At 34.1% G+C, this 20,114-nt stretch overlaps 3 protein-coding genes across 3 annotated transcripts in view; 2 read left to right on the forward strand and 1 right to left on the reverse strand.

The window, feature by feature from the left end:
• The window catches only part of LOC111460118 (TVP38/TMEM64 family membrane protein slr0305-like), a 5,752-nt gene extending 4,975 nt beyond the window's left edge, over positions 1–777 (forward strand). The window contains exon 9 of the mRNA XM_023103226.1: positions 333–777. Coding sequence (XP_022958994.1) covers positions 333–517 — 185 coding nt within the window. The 3' untranslated portion in view covers positions 518–777. The remainder of the gene's footprint in view (positions 1–332) is intronic.
• LOC111460116 (DUF21 domain-containing protein At4g14240-like) overlaps positions 1–4,980 on the reverse strand; it is a 22,835-nt gene extending 17,855 nt beyond the window's left edge. Inside the window, exon 1 of the mRNA XM_023103223.1 lies at positions 4,904–4,980. The gene's annotated coding sequence lies outside the window, so the exon portion shown is untranslated. The remainder of the gene's footprint in view (positions 1–4,903) is intronic.
• On the forward strand, positions 4,775–7,052 carry LOC111460115 (heavy metal-associated isoprenylated plant protein 33-like). Its single transcript, XM_023103221.1, has 4 exons — positions 4,775–4,976; positions 5,091–5,182; positions 5,314–5,389; positions 5,483–7,052. The coding sequence occupies exons 2-4, from the start codon at positions 5,153–5,155 to the stop codon at positions 7,027–7,029; spliced, it is 1,653 nt and encodes a 550-aa protein (XP_022958989.1). The 5' UTR covers positions 4,775–4,976; positions 5,091–5,152; the 3' UTR covers positions 7,030–7,052.
• The last annotated feature ends 13,062 nt before the right edge of the window (positions 7,053–20,114 follow it).

Here is a 20,114-nt window from a genome sequence, read left to right on the forward strand (position 1 = left end):
AAAAAAAAAAAAAAAAAAAAAAAAAAAAAAAAAAAAAAAAAAAAAAAAAAAAAAAAGAGGAAAAGTGTGCTTTTACCCTTATCAAAAAAAGATTTCTCTTGTATGCTGCATCTCCTACTTATCCAGGAAAAATCTTTGAGCATCTTTGTCATCGTAAATATGATATGTCAATTAAAATTATTAAAGTAATATTGAATGCTTCAGGTGGAGGAAGAGTATTTAATAATTAAAATAATATTTGATATTGAACAGTGACATTGAGCTTGACTCAACTAAAGTTAAAAAAGAGGGGAGCGTACCCCAAGCCTTTTCTGACATTGATTTGCATGCAGCGCTTCTGGCGTACTGCATCACCAGAGTTGCTAAGGCTGCTTTGGAAAAAGCTTTGGCCGAGAATGGAGATGCTGTTGATTATTTGGGTCTCTCCCCGCGTCTACCCGTCGCAGCTGAATCACCTGTTGATCTTAACCTGCCCCTCATAATCAAGATTGACTCTCCTCAAGATGATCGTATATGAAAAGAGTTCTTTTGACATGTAAATTCTTCATTCTCCTCCTTCAATAGGCCCGGCTTCTCTGAACGATGGAAAAGTGTCATTTTTTATTTATGTACAATTCATATTCCATAACGTAGGATCTAGTTTCTTGATATAGAGTGGCCGATTTCTAAATTAAGCATGTGCTAAAGAGTAGCTGCTTGGTTTTTTACTATTACAATAAAAGTGACAGTCCTACTGACTAAAAGCATTCGTTTAGTGAGTTATCTTTGTGATCTAAAGTGATTCTGGTACTGGACCTGGTTTTTTAATCAGTTCATCATAGGCACATATATATTCAGTTCAATATGTGGCGGTGGGATTTCGAACTTGAGACCTCCTTAAAGTTATTGAAGGTGTATGCCTAAGCCTGGATAGGCATATTGTGGTTGAAAAACCAGTAATCTTTCCGCTTCAAATTGTATAGTAATTTTCCTGTCCTTGATTAGACAGAAAAGAACTTCAACTAAACCAAACCTGAGGCGATAGCTTTTACTTCCCTACTCTCAGACGTCTTTTTGCCTTTCCTTTCTCATCAGTCTTTTTATATAAGCATTGAGGACGTAAAAGGTTCATGCTGCCATATTCCACTTCGGATTTGCTTGCCTGCAATCAGTATTAACTGGGTTGCCATTGCAGCAGTGCTGCTCGTGTTTTTGATCATCGGCTAGCAAAGCGCCTCATCATAGGTGAGCTTATCCTAAGGCATGGTTCAGTTAACTTTTTTGTATGCTAGGATAAAAGGTAATTATTAAGCCATCAAACTTGATGATGGATTGAAATAATTATTGTTCGTTTACTTGAATTCTTGATTTTTAGGACAACTACCTTTGAATGAATCACTAATTGATTGGGAATGATTATTATTAGTTCACTTGAATTCTTACTTTTTTGGATAGTATCCTTTGAATGTGTCACTAATTGAATAGAATGAATGATTATTATTATTTCTTCACTTGAATTCTTAATTTTTAGGATAATATCCTTTGAATGAATCACTAAGGTGTGGAAAAAGGATTCAAATTTCAAATGATAGTAGATTGAAACTTAACGTTTTTGTTCTGAAGTTTATGTATAGGTGTGAAATCTACATATTCACTAAGAATATTCAATGGCTTGTATTGCAGGCAACTAACTGGTAAGCAGATGAATTTAGAAGAAGTATCTACATATTCTTACTTTGTATTCATTAAGCATTTATTTTATTCCTTTACTTTTTATTTGCACCCATTAATACTTTTGACCTCTCTTTGAGAAAATCTTGCCATTGCGCTGCTGAAATCATGAGCTTGGTTGGGGAGACTGCTTTTGTTCTAAAGTGAAATATGTTCAGGTAAATTTCTTAAAAGTTACTTCAATTATCTTTTAGTGGCTGAAGTTGCTTTTTCTTCTGTGATTACATGTCTGTGACTTGTGATTTCAAGTGCTAACAAAACAAAATTAGAATAAGAACTGTAACTCCATGATTGAATTGAATGAATTATTAGATTGCTTCTTACAACTTGTGACCTTTTTGATAAAATTTAGGCATTGAAGCAGTAAATGGAAAAACTCCTGTCTGTCAGAGACTTGTAATCCCAAATATATTGTCTCATTGTTGTTTGTGGTGAAGAAGGAATTGACATGAAGATGCTTCCAATATTTGTTGATAATCATAGAATATGATTCTTCAGATCGGTCTGTAGAATTCATTAGCTGCCATGGTAGGTGGATAGAACACTGCATATGAGGACCACCAAGAAATTAAGTTTTTTCTCCTTACAGTCTAAGTTTCATAGTTTTTCTGTACCTTCATTAACTATTTACCTCCTTTGTTTGCCATGTTAATCAGCTACACAAACAAAGATCAGAAACCATGTGATTTGGGCATGCTTGAGCTGGATGCTTGTAGGTGAGAGATTTTAACCTTTTTAGTTCAATAATTGGCTAGAAGAGAATTGAACCATCGACCTTTAGGATGATAATTTGAGTCTTATCCACTCCACCCTGATTGACAATTTTAATCCTCACTATTTATTTTCTTCTTCTATCCGTCTCTTTCATGATTGAAAACAGCATGTGGTGCTTCTCGGCACCCTCTGCACTTATGGAAATGCCATATAGCATTGTTGCAGAAGCTCCTTTCTCTTTTTGTTACTCAAACAAAAGAGCACGATTATTCGGTTCCCGAACCTAGGCCAGGCAAACACCCTCGGCCCCAGTCGTATAAAATAGGTTCATCAAGTGCAATTATTTTTCATTATTAGCTCAGGAAACTTTTAAGTTGCAAATATTAGACTAGACAATGAAGGGTATAGATCAGCTGCTAACTTGTTTGGATGTATGGATCGGATGGATGAAGGAACACAGTTTTTTGGGTTAAATCTGGTTGAAAAGTTGGTTTTATAACGAGGCACTGTTAGTGATTAAAATAACGTTAGTCTTTTAGCTTAAATTAAGGGAAGAAAGAAAGTCTTTTTGTTTAGGTGTTTTGTCTCCATTGAATTGGCTTTTCTTTATAGGTAAAGCGACCCTATATTAAGAGGGGGGGTTTAGAACTTTTAAGGAGGACCAAATTTGATTTGCTTAGGAAAGAAGAGTATGTTGTCGTTCTTGCCCGAGTTTAGAGTACTAACTTAAGCAAATTAAAACTAGTTACATATATATTCTCGACCAAGAGGTTAAAGATTCAAAAAACATAATTCTTTACATTCTTGCACGAGTTTAGAATACTAAGCTAAACATAGTGAAACTAGTTACATATATATTCTCGACTAAGAGGTCAAAGATTCGAAGAAAGGTATTCTTCTACCTTCTTGCCCGAGTTTAGATTACTAACCTAAGCATAGTAAAACTGGTTACATGTATATTTTCAACCAAGAGGACAAAAATTCAAATAACGTAATTTTTCTACATCCTTGTACGAGTTTAGAACACTAATCTAAGTATAGTGAAACTGGCTACATATATATTCTCGATCAAGAGGTCAAAGATTCAAATAACGTAATTCTTCTACATTCCAGTAGAGTATAGAATACTAACCTAAGCATAGTGAATCTAGTTACATGTATATTCTTGACCAAGAGGTCAAAGATTCGAATAACGTAATTCTTCTACATTTCTGCAGAGTATAGAATACTAACCTAAACACAGTGATGATACTAGTTATGCACATATTCTCAACCAAGAGGTCAAAGATTCGAATAACGTAATTCTTCTACATTTTCGCACGAGTTTAGAATACTAACCTAAGCATAGTAAAACCAGTTACGTATATATTTTCGACCAAGAGGTCAAAGATTAAAATCCCTTTACTCGTACTCGTAACTCAAAAAAAAAAAAAAGTACTAGTTGAGGATATGGCTTTCACCCACCTAATTGCTGTTAAAGCAAAAGCTTCACTAACACAAAAGAAGAGGCAAAAAAATAACTTGATTGCATCAAACTTGATTCTATCCCCCCCCCCCCTCTCTCTCTCTCATGTCTAAGATGGTAGTACACAAAAGAATTCTCCCCCTTTTTCTCTCTCTCTCATGCACCATTGATTGGACTCAATAATTCATTGTGAAATATTGTATAATTTAATGCACTTTTTTTTTGTAGCTTACTTGTTTTTATAAACACATTTTTTTAGGATACAAGATTGGAGATGGGGTAATGGTTCAAATTTTTGACCATTATCGAAACGGGTTGGTTTTTAGAGACTAGTTAAGTTATTCTCGTGTTGATATGTATTTAAATATTCATTTAAACTTAGATTTGAATGGATTGACCTAACTATTTTTAAAATTAAAGCATAAACAATTGGATTTGTGACACTTTAAAAGAAGGTGAGAGAATGAAAGCTCAGCCAAAATTTATGCTAAAATTGCACACCAAGTATTCTAACAATTTCTAATTAATTGTTGTGAAAAATGATTTATTTATTTTTATATAATAAAAAACAATTTTGTAAAAAAAAAAGGGGGGGAATTGCAGAATAAGGAAGTTCATTAAATATGGTTATTAATGAACATAAATCCAAGTTTGAGAAGAGAAAAATCCGCCCAAAAGCTGATTTTACAGCCCACTGTTATAACTTCCAACAATTAACAAAAGTTACTAAATAAAAAAAAATTAATTTCAAATTTATTAATAATATTTTAATCGAAATGTGAGTAAGCCGAGCCAGAGTTGTGAGCCGAAGCCGAGCCAATGTGGTTGAAAATTGGTGAATTCCTGAAACACTAACAACACTAACTCTCCTCTGTTTCAAATAGGTAGAGAAATGTGAGGAACATCTCTCAAACTCAACAAAGTAGGAATTTTGTGTGTAAAAAAACAATAAATATTAAAGAAATAAGGCCCCCAAAAGAAGATAGACACTGATAGAGTAAGCTCTTGGACAACCTCTCTCTCTCTCTCTCTCTCTCTCTCTGGTTCTTTTTTCTCGAGCATTTGATGACTGTGGTCCTTAACCAAGGTACCAATTTCAGAACCCTTCACAAAATTTTCATGTAATTAAGCCTTGTTCATCTAGTTCTTGTTCTTGTTCGTGTTCGTGTTCTTCTTGTTTAGCTCTTTATTGTTCTCTCAGATCCAGAGCCATTATTTCCTCTGATTTCCACCTCCTCTGTTTCTTCCTTCTGAGACGAAGCAATGAGTAAAGAAGAGTTCTTAAAGATCCAGGTAACCCTTTTCTCCAACCTCATTTTTTGCAAGAAATATGAAACCCCTGTTTGGATTTGTGTTCAGATACGATGATCATACTTGTGTAATGTTCTGTTTTTTTTTTTTTGGTTGTTGTGCTCTGTTTTTAGAAATGTGTTCTTAAAGTGAATATCCACTGTGATGGGTGTAAGCAGAAAGTGAAGAAAATCTTGCAGAAAATTGATGGTGGGTTCCTATTTTCTTCTTCTGTTTCGCTTTAATTTCGTGTTTTTTTGTTTATTTTGAAAATGGGGCTTTGTTTTTGTTCGATTTTTTTAGGGGTTTTCACTACGGAGATAGATGCAGAGCTAGGGAAGGTAACAGTTTCTGGAAATGTAGACGCAGCTACTCTGATCAAAAAGCTCTCGAAATCAGGGAAATATGCAGAGCTTTGGGGAGCTCCGAAGGTTAATCCAAACAATAACAATGGCGGCCAACAAACCCTTCTTGCAAATCAGGTGAAAAATTTGCAGATTGACAATGGAAAAAATGGGGGTAATAATAATAAACAGGGACCCCCAAAGGGTGGGAATAATCAGCAGAAACCGGGCGGCGGTGGCGGTGGTGGTGGTGGTGGGCCACCGCAGATTCTGCCACAGCAGCTTATGCCGCAGCAGCTTCAACAGCTGCAGCAATTACAGCAGCAGATGAATGGGTTACCGTTTCAAGATCCGAAGATGTTACCACCGCAGTTGAAGGGTATGAAAATGCCGCCGTTTAAAGATCCGGTTCCGGCGAATCAGAAGGCGGTGAAGTTTGATTTGCCGGTGGATGGTGACCTGACGGATGAAGATGATTTGGATGATGAATATGATGAGTTTGATGACGATGATCTTGAAGATGATTTGGATGATATTCCTCTTCCTCCGAATAAAATGAAGCCTTCCATGGGTGGTGCCGGCAACGGACCCGGCGCCGTTCCTGGTGGTGGCGGAGGTGGAGGAGGTGGAGGCGGTTGGGGTCAGATGCCGAATATGGCGATGATGAATGGGAATATGAATATGCAGCAATTAATCAATGCTCAGAAGGCTGCTGCTAATGGAGCTGATAAGAAGGGCGGTGGCGGTGGCGGCGGAGGTATGCCAATGCCGATGCCAATGAATGGAATGGGCGGCGGAAACAATGACGGTAAAGGCGGAAATGGAGGAAAGAAAGGCGGCGGTGGCGGTGGGAAGCCCAGTCAAGGCGGTGGAAATGGTGCTGGTAAAAATGGGGGCAAAAACGTTGAAGGTAAGAATGGTAATAATAATGCTGGGGCTCAAAAGAACGGCGGCAATGGCGCCGGCGGTGCTCCGATTAATAATGGCAACGGCGGGAAGAAGACTGGTGGTCAAATGCCTCCCGTAATGAACGGTGGTGGTGGTCCCCATGGATTTCCGAGCATGGGTGGTCCTCACGGACTGCCACCAGGAGGAATGGCCGCCGCCTCCGGCGGCGGCGTCGGCGTCCGGCCGATGAACATGAACATGCCAATGATGCAAATGGGCAACATGCAAATGAGTCAAATGGGATCCATCCCGGCCGTCCAAGGACTTCCAGCGGCCGCCATGAACGGCGGCGGACCGGGTGGCGGGTATTTTCAAGGAGCTCCCGGACCAGCGGAGACGATGGGCGGTAACCCCTACCAACAACAACAGTACATGGCAGCAATGATGAACCACCAACGCGCCGCCATGGGTAACCAACCGATGATGTACGCACGGCCACCGCCAGCGGTGAACTACCTGCCACCATACCCGTACCAGTATCCGGCGCCGCCTCCCGCCGGCGACAATTACACCCACTTCTTCAGCGATGAAAACACTTCAAGCTGCAATGTAATGTGAAGAAACAAAAAGGAAAGGAAAAAAAAAAAAAAAAAAACTTAGAAGCTTGATGAAGCTCTTATCTTATACTTGGGAATGTTTTTTTTTTTTTTTTTTGAACTCTCCTGAGAAAAACTATGAACTGAAAATTTTTAATCTGTCATGAAAAACCCAGAATTTGATCGCCATGAAAGAGAGCTCTAATTATGGCGGCAAAGCTCTGCAAATTCTGGCCGGAGCTGTTTTTTTTTTTTTTTTTTGAACTCTCCTGAGAAAAACTATGAACTGAAAATTTTTAATCTGTCATGAAAAACCCAGAATTTGATCGCCATGAAAGAGAGCTCTAATTATGGCGGCAAAGCTCTGCAAATTCTGGCCGGAGCTGTTTTTTTTTTTTTTTTAATTTTCAGTAAAATCTCTCCATTTAATTTTCTCCCTTTCTATTTATTCTAATTAGTAATTAGGCCCTTCTAAATTATGTTATTTGTAGTTTTGGGGTTGATAGGTAAATAATGAAAGGTGAGGGGTGCTCTTTGCAATAATAAAGAAGTTAATGAAACTTGGTAGAATGCGAAATTACCAAATTGTCCTCATATTTTCCAAATTGGGATTTACAATCATTATCATCTCATGTGCTTTTGCTTCCTCTCTTTTGTAGATTTCCCATAAATTCAAAACCTTCACTATTCCCCCTTCAATGGCCATGGAGGTTTGTGAGGTGGACCTCACTCTATGAGCTGGGATCCTCTGTGGCTTGTCCCATTTCTCCTTTCTTTTGTTGGATGGGAAAAGACTCGATCGTCCTAACATCATCGTCACTTACATTTAGTCATTTCGTCATATTGTCTTATCTATTTATGGTAGAATGCAATGCTATGCACTCAATAGAGGTTTACATGTGTCGGGTCCGATTGGGTTGAGTTAATTTTTCGAACCAATCTGATATTGCTTCCCAACTCAACTCACTCAAAATATCAAAGGCTCGAATAACTCGAAGTAAAAACTTGAACGTTTGAATCAAAGATATTGAGTATTTAATACCGAAGATAAGACTCGAACTCAATATTAAGATATTCGGTACTTAACTAATGATGTAGTGTTCACCAACGAGGAAGAAGAACTTGAAGGCCCGAAGGTAGGAGGTGCCGACCGAATCAGTGAGGACAACGACAAGGAGTGTGCAATTCCTTTACTCTTAACGGCCCTTCTCGCTTTTAATAGATTAAAAAATTATTATTCACAAAATTAAAAATCCAATGACATGATATATTTAATATTATTTAAAATTATTAATTTATTATTACGTCGTATGCTAAATAAAATAATAATAATAATAATTTAGATGACAACTGAAATTTAATTGTTTTAAAAAAATATATATTTTTGTTGACTAAGTTCTATCGAGATTAGACATCGCTAAAAAAGATTAATCATACCTAAATTCCGTTAAATAAACATAAACAACGTTAAATTTAATATTAATTTTGATACAGTTGTGCAATGTTATCATCATCTCAAATTTTTATTAAAACGTCAAAATCAAAAGGGTATATCTGTTTTTTTTTTTTTCGTTTGAATTTTCGATATCACGGGACCAAAACATCACATTATTTTCGAAATTATTGTTCTTATAAAGTTGTCGTTTTTTGTTTGCAGTACAGCCAGACAAGAAAATTCACTTTGTTGGTCGATGTTGCTGGTTTTAACTAGCTGAATTATACTCAAGTTAGCATCGGTTCAAATAATAATAGCTCGATGAGCTATCATTATTGGGTGAAGGGGTCGGTGAAACCTCCGACGTCGAACCCCAATCGACGACAAGGGTATATATGCTAGAAATCTATCATCATTTGGATCAAAAGCTCCAAAAATAAACTTCACATTATATCTTTGACACTGACCACCTAACTAATCTCTCTCTCTCTCTCTAAATCAAAATTTGGAAGATCCAACGGTGGAGATTCTTTGATGTAAAGAGTCTGGTCTTGTCAAATGGAGCCCACCAATCAGAAGCCTCACATCTGCTGATCATCATCACAAGATGTCCAATCACAGGGTTATTGATGTGGAGCCCTACGTGAGATCGCCAACACCAGATCATTCCTTTGGGATATTATTCTCTGCGCCGCGGTCAACTAGATCCAGTGTGGACTCGGTTTCTGATCCGTTAGATAGAAAGAATATTTGGAGAAAGTCAATCATGGGAGATTTATGAGTTAGTTTCAGACTCCATGATTTGTACGGTCGTTGACTCAAATGAAAGAATTTCACACAACACAAAGAACTAGCCATTTAATTAACCTTTAAATCATATTTTAATTCTTTATTTTTAAATTTTAAATATTAGATTCCATATTAACGCATATTTTCAAAATTATGTGAAAAATAAATTAAAAATAAAATAAAATTTACAACAAAATTATTTTTTTTAATAAAAATTTAAAAACTGAAATTAATAATTTTAGAAATTCAAATGCTAAAATAGAACATATTTAAACCTTTAAGGAACAAAAATAAATATTTTTAACTTTTAGAGACTAAAATAGAAAAAAATTAAAAAATGTAAATACCAAAATGAAATTTAAACATATTAACAACTTTGAATTCATTTTTGTCGGTGTAATTTGATTTTTTAGGTATAAAATATTAGAAAAATGATTATCTTAACGGTGACGTGTTTCTGGTACAGATGTGAATGTTGATGTTTTTATTTGAAAATTTCCGACACAAAATATGTATATAATAAATATTTTTTTATTAATGTAAAATTGATTGTGATTAAAAAAAAAAAAAGGTCGGAAAGGGTAATTATGTGAAAGTAAAGGGGATGAAAACGAATATTTTGAAAATTAAAGTACTAAATAGTAATTGGATGGAATATTCAGTGGGTGTGTTTGGCAATGAGTTTAAGGTAACTGGAGAGTGGATGCGTTGATCTTAACCCGGGTGGGGACAAGATCCCATTCCGAGTTGGGGTAAAGTAAAAGGGAAAAGGAAGAATGAGAAGAAGAAGCTAAGCTGTTTGTGGCTTTCGCTTTTCTTTTTTCTTCTTCGTTACTTGTTACGTAGGTTTCCTTTTTTCACGCCATTCCCCTTTTTATTATTTATTTATTTATTATTATTATTATTATTATTATTATTTATTTAAGTTCGGTGTATAAATACAAATTTAAAAGTTTATCCACTAAAAGTTTTGAATATGTCACTATTTTTATTTAAAGATTTTAATTTTAGTAAGTCATTATTCTTAACATTCTTAGAACGTCCCGAAGATTGCTCGATTGAACTAGCTAGATAAAATTACTCGTGTATATGGACTATAAAAGTTTGATGATATGGGAGCTCGAGTAACTTTTATTTGTTCGTTCTTTTGAAATTGTCCCAAATTATGATCATACAAGTGTTATGGGGTAGGTTCGGCTAGCCCATAGACTGAATCCATTCGGTCGTCCTCCGAGAGTGAGAGTACCGGTTACGTGTAGGAATGCACCTATTGAGGCCATGAGAACTAAGTTGTGATGTGACATCCTTCTCTCCGTTGAGTCCAACTGATTCATAATACTACTTTAACACGTGCATAAAAGAAAACGATACTATCCTAACTCAGCTTTACATCGTTGAGATCCTACATCGACTTGACAGGGAACGAAATCATCTTTATAAGGGTGTGGAACCCCCTTCCTAGTAGATGCGTTTTAGAACCCGTGAGACTAACGACGATACGTAACGAGTCAAACGGATAATATCTACTAACGACGGGCTTGAGCTATTACAAATGGTATTAGAGACAGACATCAAGTAGTGTGCTAGCGAGGATGCTGGTGGCTTGTGAGATCCCACATCAGTTGGAAAGGGGAACGAAGCATTCTTTATAAGGGTGTGGAAACCTCTCCCTAGTAGACGCGTTTTAAAAATTGTGACATTGACGACGATACATAATGAATAACACTAATGATGTGTTGGGCTGTTACAACGTCACTACGATTTATTACAACTTCGATGTGAGATCTTACTTGCACTACCGATTAAATTCACGACCACTTATGTGTGTAGCTAACCTACGCTGAATTTGTTAGCTAGATTCTCGCATCAACATTGAACATAGCTCAATTGGTCAAAAAGTCAAAGATTCAAAAAGTCAAAGATTTGAATTCGCTCGTATATAGTTATTTGTTCATTATTCTAATTCGTAGTAGATTAAAGGAAATGGCTTATAAAGTCAAAATCAAAATTTTTAAATGTAATTTATGAATTAAAATAAATAAAAAAAAAAAATAATAATTCAAAAATTTTAATTTAATTTAATAAAGAAAAAGGGTTTAGTTTTTTGAGAGAGCAATGAGAAGAGTGAAGGTAGAGGTGGGACCCGGTGTCTCCTTATTGGGTGAAGAGAAATGAGTGTCATTTTGGATCATCCAATCTATATTCGCCACGTGTCCTATTCCACTATTAATCCATACTCTATACTCGCCGCCGATTGCCTTTTTCTTTTTTCCTTTTAATTTTTTTTTTTCTTTCTTTTTCCTTTTTAATAAAAAAGAATATTCATTTTAGATTTTTTTAAAAAAAATTCAAATGAATATTAAAAAGGGAATCAAATCTAATAAATATTTTATAAATGGTACATGGATGGATTATTTTAATTAATATTTCTATTTTTTTCATATACTAATTTTTTTTAATTAATTAACGGAGTTTAGTGGTATTTTATAGTAGTGTTTATATGTCTCGATAACTCGATCAACTTTAATTAAATTAGATTTTTTTTTTGTTTGGATTAGGTAGAATTTAAAAAAAAATTAAAAATTCGAATTGGTTCGTGGATTGAATTTTTTTTATTAGGTCAACCGGACCAACTCAAAAATAGGGTTATAACCTAACCTAACCCTACACTATCCTACATTTAATATTATTACAAATACTAAGAATATCTGATATTTGTTACGGATATTAGCAATACAGTGTGATTTGTAAATATTTAATATTTGAGTTTTACGAGATTTTAGTTATTAATGTAACATATATTGTAGATAAGTAAATTTTTTATAAAAAAGATAATCCGAACATCCAACCCAACAAAAAAAAAAATAGATGGTTAAGTTGGGTCGTGAACTCTGATCGAGTTGTTCGGGTCACCAACACAACCAACACAAAATTTCAGATTTCTCCAACCTAACCTGTGTACGCTTACCCTAATTTTCTTTGCATGTCGAAAATTATTACACTAATTGAAATATTAAGAAAGCTCAACAAAAAAAAAAAAAAAATAATTAATTGCTTATAAGCTTTGAATTATTGAAATAAGTTTGCTAAACTCCCACGCAATAAACTTTAAATGGCCAAGCTTCCTTTTTATATTTTATTTAAAAAAAAAAACAAAAGAAATAGGGGTGAAAATAGAAATAATAAAAATGTTGGGGTCATTTCCATAAGATTATAAATGAGTGGAAAATCAAAAGGTATTATTATAAATTAAACCCTACTTTTGACAATATTATCAATTCGGGCCCCACATTTCGGCTCAAAGTTGACGGACCGCTAAACGCCGTTAAATGTGATTAATAATTACGATTTTGTTGTAAAAGGCTTAGAAATTCGAAGTTAATAATTACGAGTTGGGAAAAAGTAAAACATAAATTGGCAAGTCCGTACCATGGAAGATGGAAACAAGACCCCCCTAAAAAATTGAATAATTACAAAAAGTGCCCATCCATTGGTCGCCGTGGAGTTGAAAATTTTCCCCCACGCGCCACACGCCTTTAATTTTGCAAATTACTTTCTTTTTCAAGTATAGTATTTATATTTTCAAAATAGTCCTTGTATTTTTCTTTAATTTCAATGCGATCCTTCAAATACCAATAATCCTTCAACACCATTGCTATCCTACATTAAAAATGTCTATAAAAGTAACACTGTACTTTTAAAAAACTGATCGAATCATTTGAGATAATAACAAGTGTCTTACCCACTAAAATAAGTTTAGATTAGCATTATACTATACCTTATAAAATGAATTACGATCTAAGTACTGTCTCGAAGAGAGACTCAGTGAAATAGATAAGTTTTAACATATGAAATGACACACAGCTATTAAGTAGACGAGCACTAAGTAATTAAACATCTTATTCTCATAAGGTCAAAAGTTCGAATTTTCAAATGAAGAAAAGTATACCTAAAATTTAGTATTACTAGTAAAATAGGTTTAGATTAGCACTACATTGTACTTACGACATGGGTACTGTCTCCTAGGGAGTCTCGGTGAAATAGAAATATGAGACAACACATGGGTATTAAGTAGTTTTAATCATGTTGACACGAGCACTAAGTAATTAAACATCTCATTCTCATAAGGTCAAAAGTTTGAATCTTCGAATGAAGAACAATATACCTAAAATTTGGTATTACTAGTAAAATAGGTTTAGACTAGCACTACACTGTACTTACGACCTGGGTACTGTCTCATAGGGAGTCTCGGTGAAATAGACAAGTTTTAAAATATGTGACGACACACGGATATTAAGTAGACGAGCACTAAGTAACTAAACATCTACTCATTCTCACAAGGTCAAAAGTTTGAATCTTCGAATGAAGAACAATATACCTGAATTTTGGTATTACTACTAAAATAGGTTTAGATTAGCACTATACTGTACTTACGACCTGGGCACTGTCTCATAGGGAGTCTCGGTGAAATAGACAAGTTTTATAATATGAGACGAGACATGGATATTAAGTAGTTTTAATCATGTTGACACGAGCACTAAATAGCTAAACATCTACTCAGTCTCATGAGATCAAAACTTCAAATCTTCGATTGCTCTCTTTTCAACCCTAATCTCTATCCCGAACCCCACCTTAGTGGTACGAATTCGAGTATTTAGAACATGAAGTTTGGTCAAATTAGATGAAGCCTAGAGTTGTTAGTGGGATGGTTTCTGAAAATATCTGATTCCAAAGTGAGTGAAAAAAAGGGTTAAAAGAAAAGTGAAGGAATCCCCAGAGTGTGCAGATTGGTCAAACATATGGCTTTTTGAATGTGCAAACCTTTTATGGTCAAGTTTTTGAGTATATCTATGTTGAGATGATTGGACTGCAAACTTTTAGCAATATGGAATGCTTTTCTTTTCTTTTCTTTTCTTCTTCCCCTAATTCTAAAACACTATTATTTCAGAAAGTTAAAGCTTTGTTCTTTTTTGACAAAATGTTTTCTATTTCTCTCTTCAAAACCTATCGAACAATAAATCAACACTTTTAACTCCTTCTTTTTGCCTTTTTATTGATTTGGATGCTTAAGTTTTTGTCTTTTGTTATGGCTCGATGTTGGTTAATATATGTTTATCATTTCAAAGGTCAATGATTTGTTCTTTTATATAAAGTTGATGACTCGAGCTGGTATCAAAATGATACTTCTCCTAGTAAGATGTGGTTTGGGGATGAACTAAGGCGGAAGTTGATGAAGAATGAGAACGATCCTAACGATAGGATGACTAAGAGTTAAAAGAATTAAAAGTCATTATTTATACCAACAATGTGCACCTTCCTTTTTAGTGCCTCAATCATAGAAACTTCATGGTTAAACATGTTTTATTGAGAGCAATTCTAGAAGGATTTGTGTTGGTCTGTAGAGATAATCTTCACTTTTAAAAAACAAACCATATCACAAGGGAATGTTCAAGAGAATGTTAGGACCTTCCAAACATCTTACAAACACAATGGAACAAATGAATAAAAAGCTAAGATTGAAATCCCAACAAAACTTGGAAACATGAGAGACCATAACACTCATTAATTCAATTATTTTAAGACATGGTTCAAGTTTGTCTCAGTCTACGTTTAAGAACTTTAATTTTGATACATATCGAAGGTTTATATTCAATAATAACGATTAATATTAATGAATATATTATATATATATATAGTTAAATTTTGTATATAATATTACTATAAACTTTCAATTTTGTGTCTAATAGGTTAGAAAAAATGTATCGAATACGTAAAAAATCTATTAGACACAAAGTCGAAAGTTTAATCTAGTATTATACTATGATGTATGCATTCGTACAAAATATACTAGAAAAGTATTTCAACATACAACATGAAATCCTATAATTCTAAATCATAATACATAGATAAGATGCACACTATACGTGAGATCCCACATCAATTAGAGAGGGGAACGAAGCATTCTTTATAAGGGTGTAGAAAACTCTTTCTAACAAACGTGTTTTAAAATCATGAAGCTAACGACAATATGTAACGGGTCAAAGCGGACAATATCTGCTAGCAGTAGACTTTGACTAATACAAATGGTATTAGAGTCAGACATCAAGCAGTAGGCTAACAAGTCACTCATCAAAGTTTAACAACTCAATTGTGGAACGTAAAAAGTTTAAAATATAAGTCATTACCTTTCACGGAAATTGGAAGTTCGAAGACCTAAAATATTTGTTTAACGAGATAGGTTTTCGGGTCAAATGAGTCTCTTTTTCTCCATTGAAATAAGAGAGAGAGGGTATGAAGAGAATCTCTGTTGTCTCTCAGTCAATTTTGAAATAAGGGACGATAAGAGATATGGAGGAAATATATAATTTATATAACAAGATATGAAAACATGAGGTATGAAGATGCTTTCTCTCTCTCTCTCCCATTTCCGACATGTCGGCTCATGGAAACCCTAAAAATTCAGACCAATTTGTCTGCAAAGTATGGACATTTGTCCACTTTTTGGTGCAATAAGAATTAACACCCATTATACCCTTTTAAAATTTTAAAAAATTAAACAAGAATTAGGGTTTTAGACTCTCAAAAATCCCCCATTGGTTATATATTAAATGAAAGAGGGAATAAAATTGAATGAGGGAAGGAAGTCAAAGTAAAGGATTTGAAGATTGAAAGCTCAAAAATCAAGGAATTATAATCACATGGAGGCCATGTTGAAGGACTCCCTAAGAACCCTCCCTTAATTCTCTCTCTCTCTCTTAGGCCATCTTGCCTTAATTCCCATTTTTTTGTTCCCTTTTTGCTTTGTTTCCCAAGAACCACATATACCTCCAAGTCTTTGAGTTTGGGTTTGGGATTTTCTTCTCATTTTGATTAGGGTTTCTTCGTATTCCGTAGTTCTTTCTTGTACTCATTACCGAGTAGCAACTCCGATCAAGAAAGAGTTCGGAGTCGAAGTCATCCTTCTCCTAAACCCATATATGGATCCATTCTCGACTAGGGACAGCCACCCAAATAACCATAACATCAAAAAGGTCACTAGCCCAATCATACGAAAAGTCTCATTTGATTACCCAAAAAAAAATCTATACTTATTTTAGGTCGTTTTAATCAAAGATGCCTTAGATATCTCTATAATAAAATTTGCTAATAAATAATAAGTCGAGGAATGTTTGTACCAAACATGTCTATAGATCCTAAAATATGTCTAACAAGTCCTTATACCAAAAAGATAATTATCACGAAGAAAATTATATATTAAAAAAAAAAATCAAATGGGTTTTCAACGTGAATGATTACTTCATCAAAATTCAATTCATTATCCAAATCATAACTAACAGAATCAAGATTTAAGGGAATCAAGATCAGCTTTCTTAAACACAGCTATCAAACTATTAATAAAGCATTACATGTCATAAAGTTGGGGACCTAACTACAATAGTGCACAGGATAAAAATAATAACAACAGATATCATATCAATGAAAGGCAGCTGAGATGCATATTAAAATCCCACTTTTTTTTTTTTTTTTTTTTTGCTATGTACTGCCACCTACTCATAATTGGGACCTAACTTTTTAAGCTTATGTAACTTGGGGTGGTTTTAGATGGTACAAAAAAACAAAACAAAAAAAGAGACGTTGAGTTATGTCTAATAAATCCAAAAAATATTCGACATTTTGTAAAATTTACCCACAAAAAAAAAAAAAAATTAATGTATAATAAATTCATAAATTTTAAAGGTGGATAATCTGTGGGTTAGAGGTCTATAAATGTTTCCAAATTTATAAATGGAAGGATTATGAGAAGAGAGCTAAATTTAATAATTTGACAAAAAAAAAAAAAAAAAAACATCCAAATGTTGGCTGGTGGATAAAAGTTAGGACATTGGAATAAACAAAGTGTCAAACACCAAACAAAATCTCAGCTTTTTAAGCTCTATGTTACAAAAATCTAACTTTTAGGGTCAAACATCTGAGAATAAGAAATTGAGAGACAACTTTTTCATACATTTCTAACCATTATAAAAATGTCAACTTGAAAGGCTATCCAACAATTAATGTTGTTGGGATATAAAACTCAAATGAAAAGAAGTTGAATTCCATGAAATATAAGTCTAAAAACATCTTTTTGTTTTTTTAATTGTCTAAAAATTTACATTTATGGGTCTAGTTTTTTTCAAATTGTTTTGTCCAATTACCATAATACCCTTGGATGGATCTTCAAAGTAGTCTGTCATGGGTAAGCTGGGAGGGGTATCTGTGTTATTTTGACCAATGAACAACTGGACCGTACATGGAGTTTTATCTAAATTTTCATTGTGGGTCTATTTTTGCAAATGGGTTGATCAGAACTACCATAATACCCTTGGGGGATCTTCAGAAGTAGTCTTGACAGTCTAGGGGTATCTGCATCATATGAAAAATGCATCTGAACGGAAAAGGGAGTTTAATCTAAATTTTCATTTATGGGGTCTATTATTGCAAATGGGATGACCTTAATATCCTTGGAGAAGGAACTTCATCTGGAGGGGTATTTGTGTCATTTTGGAAAATGCACAACTGAACAATACAGTGATTTTTATCTAAATTTTCATCATGGGTCTAATCTTCCAAATGGGTTTATCAAAACTACCACAATACCCTTGGGAGGATTTTCGAAAGGAGTGCCTGTCAGAGTAGCTTAGGAGGGATATTCATGTCATTTTGACAAACGCGTAACTGAACAGTCCATTATGGGTCTATTTTGCAGATGGGTTTATAAAAATTACAATAATACCCTTGGGAGTATCTTGTCATGGGTGGTCTGGGATGGATATTTTTGTCATTTTGACAAATGCACAGGGTATTGGTTGTTGGTAACAGGCACTGAGATTTTTCTCACTTTAAAAAAAATATTTATAAAATAATAAAAAATGAAAGAAAAGGGGGAAAGTACAGAAGGAAACGTTGTGATGTGTAAGAGTTATTGGATTTATTAGCTGCTGCTCTCTTCCCCCAACAATCAATTTAAATCTTTTGTCCTTTCATTCTCTGCCATTTCTCCTCATTTTTTTCTTTCTTCCTCAAATTTCTAACTTTTGTTTTTCTCAACAACCCTTTCATATTTCTTTATTCCCATACAAAAATTAAAAAAATCATGGAATGTAAAAATTCCAAACAAAATTAAGAGGGAGTTAAAACAATGTAATGAAAAAGAAAAAAATATATATATATTTCTATCTATAAATTTTTTAAGTAAACCTTTAGCTCTTTTGTATGTTTTTACGGTTATGAATTCAAAGTTTAAATAGGCTTATTGACTAATATATTAAATATTGACCCATATAGAAAGTTACATAAAACTAGCAAAGACGACATTTATTGGGTAGATAAGATTTCTAAAGTCCAACTGTCATTCAACAAGAATTCTAAATGAGAGATCTTCTGTATCATTTTCTTCCTCCTAAATAAAATTAAATTTTTGGATGTAAAAAATGTAAATTGAAAGTATATTCAATCCAAATCAAGTAAAAACTAAAAGAATAAAATTACAAATAAAGAAATTATATTTCAACTAAAAGATTTGAGTTTTAAATTCGTACTGTTATTATTAAAAAAAAATAAAAGAAAAAATAGGGAAGATCGGCTGATGAGGGGGAAGTGAGCCGAGCCGAAGCGAGAGGTATAGACGGTGGAGCGGAAAGAAGGGAAGCGAAGTCCAAAAGGGGCAAAAAGGGAAAAAGAAAACACAAGGACAGAGGAAGAAGAAGAAGAACCAAGGGAAGAAGTGGAGAAACGATGACGGAAGCTTTACTAACGGCGAAAGTTGTCAGTTAGCCTGTCCCTCGTGGGTCCCACCTTTTCTCTTTCCCTCTCCTTCCCTCTGAAGCCGCGGGAATCTTTTTGTTTTTATTTTATTTTTCGGGAAGGGGAAATTGAAAATCATGCCTCCATTAGAATTATTGTTTTAAACGCTTTTTCAACTCTTAAGTTACCATTTTCCCTTCTCTTTTTACTAAACTTACCTAAATATAGGCTTTTTTAAGACACAAAATAAAACAAAAATGTCAAACTAATCTTTGATCTTTACAAAATACTAATGGAATCCTATATTTTGCAACGTTTTCTCTTATAGAACCTAAAGTTTCTAAACTTTCGTATCAAATCTCTAACATTTATTTTTTAAAAGTTTGAAGGCTTTTTTTAGAAACGACCCATACCTAAAATTCAAAATCCAAATTCCATATTTGATAGTCCTAACATTCCATTACATCTCTTAGAACATTCTCTTTACTACCAAGAGTTCGGACTATCCCCACAAGTCAATACGACTTCTTTCATCATATTTTGTCTTCACTCACATGCTTCTTAAAAAAATTCACAAATGGTCACTTCACATAGAATTGCTCCAAACAAAACACACTTAACTTTAAAGTTCCTATAATTAAGTCATCGAAAAGAAAGGTGTATCTTGTTGATATAAATAGTAAATTTCAACTTAGTTTTTCTTAGTTATCCTATCTTCAAGATTGCTCTGATTCACGTGTAGTCCTTGTTCATTCATATAAGTCCTTTCACTCAAAGTATCAAATTCTCTTCCTAAGTTCACAATAAATAGGTTCGAGGATAGAGGTCAAAGGGAAAATGTCTAGATAGGTTAAGTTATACCTTAAAACTTTAAAGTTCAAAACACACAAAAGAACCAAAGTGGTAATTTACCCTTACATAATTTAAACTTGCATGTCGGTACCGAGTAGAATGAAAGTGGGCCGAGGAGGAAAGGCCCAATAGGGAAAGAGATGGGACCCATAGAAGGGAACAAAATAGCAAATACAACCAACCACGCCTCATTATTACACTCCCATCATTAACGCGCCATTTTTTTTTTTTTTTTTTTTTTTTTTTTT

This window comes from Cucurbita moschata, unplaced genomic scaffold (genome assembly GCF_002738365.1).
Source record: "Cucurbita moschata cultivar Rifu unplaced genomic scaffold, Cmos_1.0 Cmo_Scf00023, whole genome shotgun sequence".
NCBI lineage: Eukaryota > Viridiplantae > Streptophyta > Magnoliopsida > Cucurbitales > Cucurbitaceae > Cucurbita > Cucurbita moschata.